Consider the following 12,898-nt stretch of genomic DNA (forward strand, 5'->3'; position numbering starts at 1 on the left):
CTCTTTGTCTAAGTGGTTTGTGTCTAGTCAACTAAAATGACAGGCAGAAGAGACAAGTCCCCAAAACGTTGCTCCTCTGACTTGCATCATTGCTTCTGTTTGTGTCTTTGTGGGTTAACACTTGCTCTTTGTTTTCCTCTCCTTTCTTGCTAGGCTAACGATTGGATTTATAGCGAGCTTCTTACCACGGTGAAAAGACAAGCTGATGTGAGAAAGGAGATATGTCCGTTACGGGAAGGTGCCGTTTACCCCATCTCCTGGTTCTTCTTGCATTTGTTTTCAGTGGAGAGAAAAGCCAGGCACAAAGAGCAGGTAGGCATTGCCATTCCACATATCCCCTCGTGTAGCAGCTGGGGCTTTTACTTCTCTGAGGTGTTATTGATGCTAGGAGAAAAACAATTAAAAAAATAAACAAAAAAGCAAGACATTAAGACATTCACTACTGAAAGGATAAAACAGACCTTTTATCCTTTTTAAGGATAGAGATAGCTTAAGGATTGAAGTTATGATTTAACTAGACTCTGTGCTACTTCTGCAGGATTAATAATGCTGCCTCAGCTAAGAAGAGCAGCATGCAGTTTACTTTGCATATGCCTCATCTACCCTGCCTTGGTGTCAAGATAACTTTTCCTGTTGCTTTCTACAGATTTCAGATTAGTCCTGGTAGAACTTTCCTAGTCAGCTAAACAGGACTGGGACGTTGTCTAATGGTTCATGCTCTCTAGTTGCTAACATGATCTTTGACATGTTTTTTGGCCTGTGCCACTTAGCACTTTCTCCCAAATGGCACCGAATGCATGAGGCGACAGTGCAGCTGAGGGATTGTTCTTATAGGCTTGGTTAGCCTTAGACAGGTTTCTGTGTCTTGACAAAGCCACTCTGTTTTCTGAAGTGATAGGAACAGTTGAATCACAGCAATGTGAACCTAACCATACCTTAGAGCCAGAAAATGACTGTAGACCTACGTAGTTTACTGGTTTAGAAGCCCAACGATGCTTTGAGATGGAGATATTCTGACTTCTTTGCTAGGAGAGATGCTATTCTGTAGCCTCATCTAATTTATACTAAAGAAAAAGAATTTTTAGCCTGGCTCTCAGTCTAACAAATAGCTTCTCTACAGTGCTCTTATGTGATCTATTTACAACATTTTGGAAAAAGTGTAACAGGGACAAGAGGTTAGTAACAAAACAAAGTGAAACTCATCTTTTTTTTTTCTGTTTGTGGATCAGTCAGAAGAGAATGGTGATACCATTTATGTGTTCATTCTGTGATTACTTTAAATAATTCTAGACTTATGGCTTGTTTATGAACCATTTTTAATGACAGTATAGCAAAATGGATGACTCAGTGTCTCAGTGGATGAATACAACTCCTGGAATGATGTTTCCAGAGAGCATTTCTGTAATTGCAAAACTGGAGTTCTCTCTCTATGAATTATATTCCATATTCCCTTAACATGAACTATTTCTGCCAGTAAACAATATTACTAAACTATTCCTGGAAAACAATCAATTTTGTCCAGCAGTGGACATTATTGTGCTAAAAATGCAGATTAATATTTACTAAAAGCTTTTCTGCAGCATTTCATCTCACTGTCATCAGGTCTGTAAGTAAGGAATTCTGACTCTAAGAAAATGATCCTGAAAGATCATCTTTTTCTTCCTTGCAGTACTGTCTGAACATCATACTTTAAATCTTGAAACCCCCCCTTTTTTAAGGGGGTGCCCTTGAACACAGACAGGATTCATTTTGTCTGTTCTGTTTGTTTTTAAATTGCAATCATTTTGTCTACTGAGAATCGTTAAAATAAGCAACAGGAAGGTCTGTACCTTGTGCATTATATGCTTAGATCTTACATTCTTTAGTTAATCTCACTTAATTAACATTCTTTCAGATAAAATAGATTAATATAATTGTGATTTTTTTCCTGTAGGAAAGTGGAGATTAGTGGCATACCTTTTGCTGTTATATGCTATATCCTTTAAGATATGCAAAGAAGAAGCATGCATTTGCATTAGGGTTTTAGTTTGGCCAGGAGTGCAGCAAGGACAGTCTAGGGGAACTGAGGGAGATCGCAGGGCCAGGAGGTCAGGGGACTCAGCAGCCACCATCTCGCAGCAAGGTGAGTAGAACCAATCCCATGATAGTAGCAGCCAGGTTCAGCCAAAACTGAAGATTGCCAGACAAACTCATAGCGACAAAACTGGCATGGTGTCAGGTACGCAAGTCAGCAAATATGGGTCAGGACCGGATCTGGAGAGACCTGTAGTGTCTGGATCAACAACAGCTCTTGTAAGTCCATCGCTGTGGGGCAGGTCCAGAGCGAGGCTGCCAAAGCAATCTGTGGCTCAGGTAAGGACCAAGGGCAGGAGTATCATCTTAGAAGCAGATTCAATGGGAAGGAAAAGAAACTTCTATGAGTAGAGCTCTCTGGAAAGGCTCTACCAAGAACAACTGAGCCCTGACAGCCGAGCCTCTCAGTAACTGCGATGCTCTCAGATCCCTAACAAGGATTACACTTCCAAAGTTAATCTTCTAAGTGTCTCCATTTACTGTGTTTTGTTTCACTTCATAGAGCAGAACTGGATCAATTTCTGATGAAACTGAACTGCAAGATGTGCTTCAGAAGTGCGTATAATGAGCTTCAGTGACTAATGGACATTTAGTTTCTACGACCTGACTGGAACTAATCTGGCATGAGAACGTGCAAATCATGCATAGTGGGGTTGTCCAGTTCTCAGCACCAGCTGTTTTGCTCTACAGATCTGGTCCTAGCACTGCACAACGTGTGTTAATGTATGGAGAACTGAACTCTCTGCAGCAAGCATGCCCTGTAGTCTGGATATTTTTGTGAGAATGCCTGACTACAGGGCATTCTCACAAATCTGGGTATATTTGTGGGAATGCCTGATTTTCTGGCCAAGGGAAGTAGATTATTCAGTCCACATCAGAGACCGTAGGAGGTCGTTAAGACGGTCATAGGGAATGGGGAATAAGTTCTCTGTAGTAACACAGGAATCAAGATTACTCTGGGAGTTGTGAGCTAGATGTGGGCTACTCCAGACCCTGATCAAAGTGGAAGGGTTTAAAGGCAACTGCCAACAGTTTAGGGAACGGAGATAACACTTCCAGGTCAGTTGGGAAGAGAAAATCCCTGTAACACCAACAGAAATGAAACGTCACAGGTACTGATATGGACCACCTCTTTTGTCTTGCATCATTTTATATGTGCCTGTGCTTCATATGATTGATTAAACTGACTTTTTACCGTTGATTCAACACAAGCGGTTGTACTTTGTGAGGGGACACGAGACCAGAACTACTAGAGAAATTTTGATTGTGACCATCGATAATTTGAGTTTGTAGAGATATTTTCAGCCCTAAAATTGCAATAATTTGTTAGGATCTATGGCATGTAAGAGTCAAATAAATAAAACCTATATGTGTATTTTGTTCAGCTGACGTATTATGATAATCTATGTTTGTCTGGGACTTTTTATGATTATACAGTGTAATGGCTTGGATACACTCAGAGAGAGCTACAAGATGTCTCCTGGGAGATCTACTTCCTTGGCAAGCGACTGACAAATACATGACCAGTCTGGGTTTACAGGACAAGAAGGCTGCAATTAAAATACATTTGCCTTTCAGATTACACAGGCCTCAGATTGCAAATATCATGGCTAGAGCCCAGAGGGTGGTTGTGGGGATACATGAACTTTTTTCTTACAAAGAACTGCCCTTTGTTGTCAAGGAAGCCATCCCAGTACTCAGTGAGTCATTCTTTAGTCAATAGTCAGTGGTGGGCAGTCTCAAAATCAAAATAAGCTTGTTACAAATCTGCTTCAGCAAGGTATCATGCTGAGCAGAAGAACTGCTTCTAGCTAAGGATAAATAAATCATAATGTTAATGAAAGGGGAGACGTGAAAGCTTCACTAGTCAATGTCAGGATTGGCATAGGCAAGGTCAGGGCAGCTCTCGATCTGCCAGGAACATTTCAGAGGGTTACATGAGTAAAGGGGACAGAAAAGTAACTGCACTTGAGATTTTTAAGGGGAAAAAATAGCTTCAAATGCATGCAGACAGTAGAGGCAAAAGACTGAGCAAAGAAGCAGTCAGTAGTGCAGAAAAAGAGAGGGCTTGCCTATCTAGGTGAAATGAGTGCTGAGCTACTGTAGATGGCCTGAAATAGATGTGATGAGTCACAAGGAAGAGACACTGAGAACCTATACTTGTTCTGTAGCATAGAGGAAGAGTTTGCTACCTCCTCAAAATCATTCACCAAATAGAAATGCCTACAGCATATTTGGTTTGTCCAATATTTGTCCTTCAGCTTCCCTTACTGATATATTCTACCACTCCTGCAGGTTGCAAGAATGTACACTATGACCTCGTTTTCATCTTGGATGCCTCCTCCAGCGTTGGAAAAGAAGATTTTGAGAAGGTTCGACAGTGGGTGTCCAATTTGGTGGAAACTTTTGAGATCGGCCCAGATAAAACCCATGTAGGTGTGGTGCGGTACAGTGATAGGCCAACCACGGAGTTTGACCTGGGAAAGTACAAAACTCGTCAGGAAATCAAAGAAGCTGCACGAAAAATTAAGTATTATGGGGGTAACACAAACACTGGAGATGCTCTTAGGTACATCAACAGTTACAGTTTTTCCAAAGAAGCAGGTGGGAGACTTAGTGACCAAACTGTTAAAAAGGTGGCTATCCTTCTGACGGATGGAAGAAGCCAGGACTATGTCTTAGATGCAGCCACCGCAGCCCATCAGGCTGGGATTAGGATCTTTGCTGTGGGTGTTGGTGAAGCCTTAAAAGAGGAACTGGATGAAATTGCTTCAGAACCCAAGTCTGCTCATGTGTTTCATGTTTCTGATTACAATGCCATTGATAAAATTCGAGGGAAGTTGAGAAGACGTCTTTGTGAAAGTAAGTAAAGCTTCTTTTACGAAATGAGAATTTTAATGAGTTGTTCAGTTAGCACATAGGTATGAAAAATAGGTAATTGTTTTCCTTTATACTTTCCTGCTTATTATTCTGTTCTGCTAATCCTTTATTTTAGTGTCTTTGATATCCCATTCTCTAAGAGGTCATTTTAGTATCTGGAGAAGTGATAAATTGCTCATTTTGAGTTCCTTGGCCAAGGTCAGTGTTAACTATAGGTCAGCTTCCAGTGATGAAACTAGAGAACAGCATGGATTTGCTTTTCGTTCTGATACAGTTTATTTGCTTTATAATATTTTGGGCGTTAAAAACAAATTAATCTATTTCCAGGGCATCCTAGCATGGATGTGGAAGATGATGTCTAATTTATACACAGAATTTGAAACAGGTCTTTTTTTCTTATTTTCTAGTATTATAGTATAAAAAGTATGCTCTGGATGCGGCTGAGAATAATTGTTTAGGAAGCAAAAGGGGTACCTGGGAACATACAAACCTCTGGATAGATGGAGGATATCATCCATGGAGCAGGCTTGTGCTGTGCTAGTTCGTGTGTATTCTAAGACAAAAGCATACACTGCCAGAGTCAAGCTGGGTTTTAACAGACATAATCCTCTGTGAACTCTTTGGAGACATGTGAATCAAGCAGAGGAAATGGCAGAACATTCTTCTGTTTTATAGACCAATGATGACTCTTCCAGTCCTTGTGCTACTGTGCTACAGACTGTGTGGAGTCGAGCAGTGCTGTAGACAGTGGATTTCATGCCAGCAGCTGTTCAGAATCACTTGACTCTGGTCTCACTGGATGTCTGTCCTCATCTCCATCATTCCATTTTGCTATATTTGACTGAATTTGTTGCTAAGAACATATCACTAGGTTCATTAATAGCATTTTAGCTCTCATTTGATACTGTGGAAGTAAGCATAGCAGATGTGGAAAATAACATGCCTACTCAGTGGAATGTTGTGTCAGTGGGAGATATTTTTGCCAAACTTCTCCATTACGTTTTGGACTATAGTTAGCAAGAAAATTTGGGTGATGCTTTTACATGACAGCAGGAGACATACTCTGCTAAAAATTCCAGAGATGCCTCATGTTTTCTAAATAGGGTTTCTGCTTGTATACCATAGAGATGAGATGAGACAGCCATGGAATATTTAAAAATATACTGACACCTGCTTTTGCTAGGTAAGTAGTAGGTTTTTGTTTGTCAAGAGAGAGCAAATTGCTTTGATTTCAACACAAGTTTCATTTGAAACTGGGTTTGATTAAGTTAGTGCATATACAGAGCAGTCAGCTGTGTTGGGTTAGTTGGGGTTAGCATTTGACGTCTAAGTCTCAGTCCAGAGGACACTGGAATGGTCTCCTAAAAAGCAGCATCTGCTCAGAGATTATTACTTCTTAAACAACATGGATTTCAGTGCTCTGGATGCTGCAATATTTAAGTTTGTTTTGTTATAATTAAGCTAAACAGGTGAAAAGTTACAGCTTGCAAAACTGGGCAAAACGGTTTTCCAAACCCATTTTCACTGTTCGCTGCCTCCATAAGCCTTAACCTGTTAGCATTTTTAGACTATATTGCATCTATGTGGGATTACTAAACTTTTGCTACATAGCAAAATTGAGATTATACACCTTCAAAAGAAATGTGGCTTTAGAGTTACAATCTCTACACCTAGTGATAGAAGAAATTCAAGTGGTTGTTTTCCAAAGAAGAACTACGGGAGCATTTTGCTCAGTCTTGGACCAGGAAATCTGTGACAGTGTTTGATATTTTGCACAGTGTTCTCAGCTGCTAGAGATATTGGCCAAAAGGATTTCTAGGAGCACATTATGCTGGACAAAATTTTATTTCTTTACATGACCCTTTTAGTGATTTAACTGCCTGGCCTGCTAGAGTTCGGGCAAACCTGTTAGAATCAGTGTGCTGCGTTGCTTTCTTCCAGCTGAGATGAGAGGCCTCTTAGCAGATTGCTCAGTGAGAAGCAGTTCTGTGTTTAGCTGTATACTCAGGTCTTCTTGCAGCTTATGAAGAATTGTTGCCTGAACCTTTAGATAGCCGAACACACAGCACCATTTTTCAATACTGATGTCAGCAGAACAACCTGGAAGACTAGTTGTCATGGCAGAATAGGCCTATGGCTGTCTTTATCAGAATTAATTAATTCTTGTCTTTTATGCATACTGTAGCTCTTCCATCAGTTTTTAGTTGTCTGTGAGATTCATTTACCAGCAATAAGCTCAGATGTGTAGAATACCAAAAGAGTATGTCATCACTGGAATCTCAATTCTTTACATGCAGAAGGAGATAGGGTTAAAATGTTTCAATGACTGGATGGTAGCAATAGCTCGTCATTGATTTGAATGGATAGAGAGATATTTTCCAAACCACTCAGGTTTGTATGGTTTTATATATACATGTATTTTTTGACTTTGAGTATATATAAGGTAGGTTTTATGCTGTCACTGTTCTATGTCTGACATAAAAGGGCTCCCAGCCTTGGAGACAATAACTTGAACATGCTCTTCAAAATAACAGCCTAAAAAATTAAGAAGTGTCTTTCTTGAACTCCGTGTTGCTGAGATTCATGGTATATTCATAGAAGAGCTCATCATGACAATGATAGGCTTTTCTTCCTGGACTTCAACATCAGAAATATCTCACACACAAAGATCTTTCCAAAGTGAAGACAGCTGAATTGCTATATTTTGGGTGATAAATATAGAAAGTGTAGATAGTTCCCACCAGACATACCAGTATGGCTAAGCCGCACATCTAAGGGTCTTTTCCCAACTGTTGACATGAGTATCATGGTACCCTCCATTTTCTAGTTTTGTTAAGCTCTGAGATTTCCCTGCATACCTACTCTTTTCCAGGTAGCTTTGTCGTGGTGTAGGAAAGGAGGTGGAACTCAACAAACCGGCAGAAATGGGAAAACAAGACTTTTTACTGAGCTTGACTGTGGTTGTAATTTCTATTATTCTGGTCTGTAGAACAGACTTGGGAATTTGTAGATTGGTTTTGCTTTCATGGTTTGGGATTTGTCCTTATCTGGGTTCAGTTTAGCAGTACTTCCAAATCTTACTTGGTCTTATTGAAAGGTCTTAGGAGAGCTGGTTTTCGTCATTGCGATGACTTGTAGAGATCTCCCACAAATACGAACAGACCTTCCTGCCATCTTGACAGGAGTCAGTATGTGGCCACAAGTGGAGCTATGCCCTTATTCTCAAAAATTTGTGGCACCCACCTCCATGTTGAATGCTGAGAAGGTGAGATTTATTGGAGTGATGACTGCTAAGGAACTGGGCAAAATCTGATTAACAGAATATGTGCCATAGAAATAATTTAACTCTTGTGCTTTCTCCTTTGAAACTGTAATCACTTCCAGATGGTTTGGAAAGTCTGCTGATAAAAGCTCAGCAGACAACTTTTCATTATTTTAGCAACTGGAGCTAGGCAGTGACCCAGCTGGTATCACTTCTGGTGCCTTTTGTTGCTCCTTGATACTCTTGTCTTCCCCAGCCACAGCAATGGCTTTTTCAAGCACTACACCCGTCTGCATCTGTGGCATCTACAACTTGTGGCAATCCTTCATGTCACAGGTGACAGGATCACAGATTCGTTATCATATTTGCTGGCTAAACTGCAGTTTTCTGCAAAGGCATAAACTGGCTATGACAGACTTCTCAGCTGATTTATCCTTTGCTTGAAACAGCAGAAAAACTTTGACTTTTCATAGATGATGGACTGGGAGGAAATAAAATACTTGATGGTCTTAGTGCTGATGACAGTATGCAGCTTTCTTCTGTCATTCTTTGGGTTGAAGGACAACCTGCTATCGTGGTTTATGGCTTCAGAAAGCATAGTAAAGGTCTGCTTATTTTCTTATAGATTTTTGTTTGTTTGTTTTCAAACCTAATGCTTGTTGCAAACACTCAAATTTTATTTTCCACTTGGTCCAGCCACCACCAGTTTAAAGAAAAACCATTGCAATGCTGGAAAAAAAAAGCAGGCAAAGCTCAGAAACTGAGCAGTGAATCTTGATTGCTCAATATGAAAACTGCTCTCTTTTCCCAGAACATGCCTTCCATTGTGCTCTGATATAGCACAATGTAGGTATCATTTAAATAACTTTCTATTACACTTGGGACACTGAAATGAAAAGGTTTATTCTGAGATTAGCAACAGCATTGTTTCATGACCTGTTTAAGACAGCACTGCTGCTAAAAATGAGAGTCTTTTGCTTCCTATCTTCCTTCTCCCATCTGTCAGCACAGACATTCATGTGGCCCTACCATGAACTACAGCAGGGAGCTGATGAATATTTGTATTTTCTTTCCTGGAATTAGTTTTTACTCAGATTTAGTTCAACATGAAGGCACATTTACATTTTCTGTCCCAGGGGATGAAATGGCACAAGGTGAGGACAAATAATTCAGGAAAGAAGATGACTTGGATTGCATCTTTTGGTAGAGTGCTAGTTTGTATCAGCTAGATGAACTACGTAACATTATCTAAGGACTTAAGAAAAGTGAGCAAAATCCTTTGTACACTCCTATCTGTAAACCAGAGCCTGTGTTCTGCTTTCCTCTGATTAAAATGTGCACAAAAATGAATTACTAGAGAGATCTTTGTGTTCAAACTCAGCTTCTGGGCTCCATGGAATCTTGCTGGGCTTGAACAAACTGTTCTACAAAATCATCCAGTTGCAGACTGATCTCATCATCATCCTACTACATTTTTCTTAAGCAGGCAAATTCTTAAGCAAATTCTTACTGTTCAGGGCAGTACTGCAAAACTCTCCCTCCTCAAACATGTGTCTGTCTGTGGCTCGAAGCACCTTGCCAGGGTTCAGTGGTAGGTAGGGTGAGCAACCTGACCACTGCCATCACCTACGTACAGGCTGTCGGGTAGCTCCTCCAGACAGCACATTGCGATTTGGGTGATCTTGCAGCCTGGTAGCTTCTCCCTTCAGAACAGATCTTAGTTCTGTTACAGTTTTGGAAAGAGATTTATTGATTTATTTTTCTTCCCTCGTTTGCTGAGAAAAGCAATGTCTTGAGAAGGAAATATTCTATTCCAAACTTGCAGATCTCTGCAAACTAGTGGGAGCCTTAATAAGGGACTTCAAAAAAGTAGAGTCCTAAGGTATTATAAAATGAGATCAATCTTTTCCATTTTCCTTCTCATCTCCAGTTTATTTCTTTAATGGTTGCATACAAATAGTAGCATCATAAAACATGGACAATTACTTTACATAAAACAATGAATCTCTGGATTGCCCACAGTGTCTTGTCCCAAATCACAGAATCTAGTTGAATGATAACATCTCTCCGAGTTTATAATAGTGTCTTACTTGCCTTTCAGATAAGAAATCTCTGAACAATGTTTAATGTACAGTAAAACTAATTGTAGAGGCAGAAAGAAGATTAGACTCATGACAGATAAAAGTAAGTCCCAGACATTAGAAAGAAGCATTGAGACAATCAAAAAAGTATGGCAGGAGAAATTACATCTTATGAAAAAGTAATGTGCCGTTTAGAGAACAAAAAGAGGAAAAATATAGTGACTATGGGAGCCATTTCTAAACAGTGTTGGAATTAAAAAGAAATACAGAAATAGGAACAGACAAAAAGCTGGAACATATTGTCATGTGCTAAAAGTTATTAGCAGCTTGTTTTTCAACAGTGCCTGCAGCCCTCATTGATTTTGCAGGAGCTGTGGGTATTCAGCAGTTTCAAAAATTAGGCCGTGGAGCCCAATACTTGCAGCTGAAAACAGGAGGAGAGTTTCTGTCTGCTCCGGTGGACTCCAAAGGATGGGGTAAAGGAGAGGACTCATCCTTTGGGTAATGCTGTCTATCTTGGTGTTTGCTTTCTAATGGGCCGATGAAGAATGTTGAGTAGAAAGAATAATGTGTGAAGTCTTGTGTGGCAGGGCCAAGGTCAGGGCAGCCGCGCAGACACTTGGCAGGAGTCTTGGGGAAGGCGCAGAAAAACCTCTGAGGTCTCGAGTTTAGTTACAGGCTTTTCTGTCCAAGCAAAATACCGAGTCAAGGAGCAATCTCTTGCCATGTGTCCTTTGCCAAGCTGAAGGGACGTTAAACTCCAGCAGGCCAAGACAGCTCCTGTGCAGTCAGGACTTCTGTTCTCCTTTGTTAACATTGCTAAGATGGCCTCATTAAATAAAACACACTTATTTAATGTTCTAGGCCTGTCTTTTTTATGCTTTATGTATTTTATTTTTTTTTACAAATTCCAGAAATTCCACAAAAAATCTAATGGCATATTTCAGTATAGACTGTTTCTATTCTTTTGGTGCAACTTGCAAGCTTCATAGTGGGATGCTGAGCATGGTTTCTCATGTTTTTTCTGTTCCTGGCTTCATATATTCAAGCTCCCAAAGCCTGTGATAAGGAATAGCAATGAGAAATACAGACCTTAACATCCCCACATCCCAGGTAAATTTGCACTAGATCATGAGAGCTTGGAGGTCCCACCATGGGTGCTGGGTCTCCATGTTGGAGCACAGCCAGTACTTGCTGCACTCTGTCCCTGAGGCTCTTCAGCAAAATCTTGCTTAGAACAAAAGAGCTGGATAAAGAGCTGTTTTCTAATCAAGCAGTTTTACTGAAAAATTGTGACCTTTTGCACATGTATTCCTGTCACCTGAAAGTTCAACCTCGATAAAACTCAGTCCTAGTTAATATATGTGTTATCTTGCAACACCTGAAACAAAATACCCAGGATCACATTATTATAGTCTTGGGATGGAAATAACGCCGTCACTTCTGACCTACATTTAAAAGACAGTGAAATTTATCCCTGTACTCAGGACCAAATCAAAGCTTTTCTTTTAAATTTCAAAAAATCTGAAACTTTAGGCATATCTCTGATGCCATTAAACCTTGCTCTCTCCAATGTTGATCTTCATGCAGATGTTGTTACTGGGATTCATGCTTAGGTAAAATAACAATTTCCTTTTCCATCACCTTTTCCATGGGTCACATGGCCCACTTTCTTCTGTGGAATGTTTTTAAAGGTTTAGTTCTTTCTGCAACCGAATTTCACTTCTCATTTTGTTTTCAAATGATCTGAGCCAACAAACAAAGTTGAAGCATCTTGCGCTGGTCTTCCACAGTGGTAGCGACGGAGCGTGGTTTAGCTGGTGGGCTATTTTTGTTAGCAAATTGCTGGGTTAGTGTTACAATCCCATCAAGGTTTCCAGAAGTTACACCCAAAGACCAAATTCCTTTTCTCAAATTGGTAATCTGTTTATAAAATGAAATAAAAGCAGTGGGAGCATTTTGAACACCTCGGGAAACTGCTTTTTGATAAGGCAATAATTAGTTTCTTTAAAATGCAAATAGGAGTCTGAAACAAGTTCTGCTGTATTAAGCACTTGCAAATGATGGATAACAGTTTGCAGCTCCCCATAAAATGCCTTTAGGCATACCCTGCATTTGGGGGAATGGTAAATGCTAACGCTAAATACTGATCCGATGTAGGGAAGGTATCTTTCAAGAAAGATAGCTCAATTGGGTGCAGCAGTCACATGCTGTCCTAAACTGTTGAATAGCAATCATCTGATTTGATATTAGCTTTCAAAATTCACTTTGTTTTGTTACAGTTTAATAGTCAAAATTTAGTGTCAGTTGGACTATAACTTTATACTTTAGGTAATTAAGAATTTTATACTCAATACATACACACATACACACACACACATATATATATATATTTAATCCTAGAAAATAATGCTGTGCCCTTCCCGCCAGAAGTGTCAGGGGTTTTTTTGTTTGTTTATTTTTGCTGTTTTGTGTTTGTTCGTTTTTCACAATGAGCTAAATAAAAAGCCATAAAACATTAAAGCTCCAGTGGAGAGGAAATGCAGGACGTTTTTACTTCAATGTAACTGGTCAAGATCAACTCCCCCAGGATTTTATAGCA

General features: G+C 39.8%; 1 protein-coding gene across 1 annotated transcript in view; it reads left to right on the forward strand.

Moving 5' to 3' along the window:
- The first annotated feature begins 221 nt into the window (after positions 1–221).
- The window catches only part of COL22A1 (collagen type XXII alpha 1 chain), a 187,385-nt gene continuing 174,708 nt past the window's right edge, over positions 222–12,898 (forward strand). The window contains exons 1-2 of the mRNA XM_088535206.1: positions 222–312; positions 4,369–4,935. Of these exons, the coding sequence (XP_088391332.1) occupies positions 222–312; positions 4,369–4,935 (658 nt within the window). The remainder of the gene's footprint in view (positions 313–4,368; positions 4,936–12,898) is intronic.

The sequence above is a fragment of the Tinamus guttatus genome, unplaced genomic scaffold (assembly GCF_059628265.1).
Source record: "Tinamus guttatus ecotype Peru unplaced genomic scaffold, ASM5962826v1 Tinamus_guttatus_pri_ptg000038l, whole genome shotgun sequence".
In the NCBI taxonomy this organism is placed as follows: Eukaryota; Metazoa; Chordata; class Aves; order Tinamiformes; family Tinamidae; genus Tinamus; species Tinamus guttatus.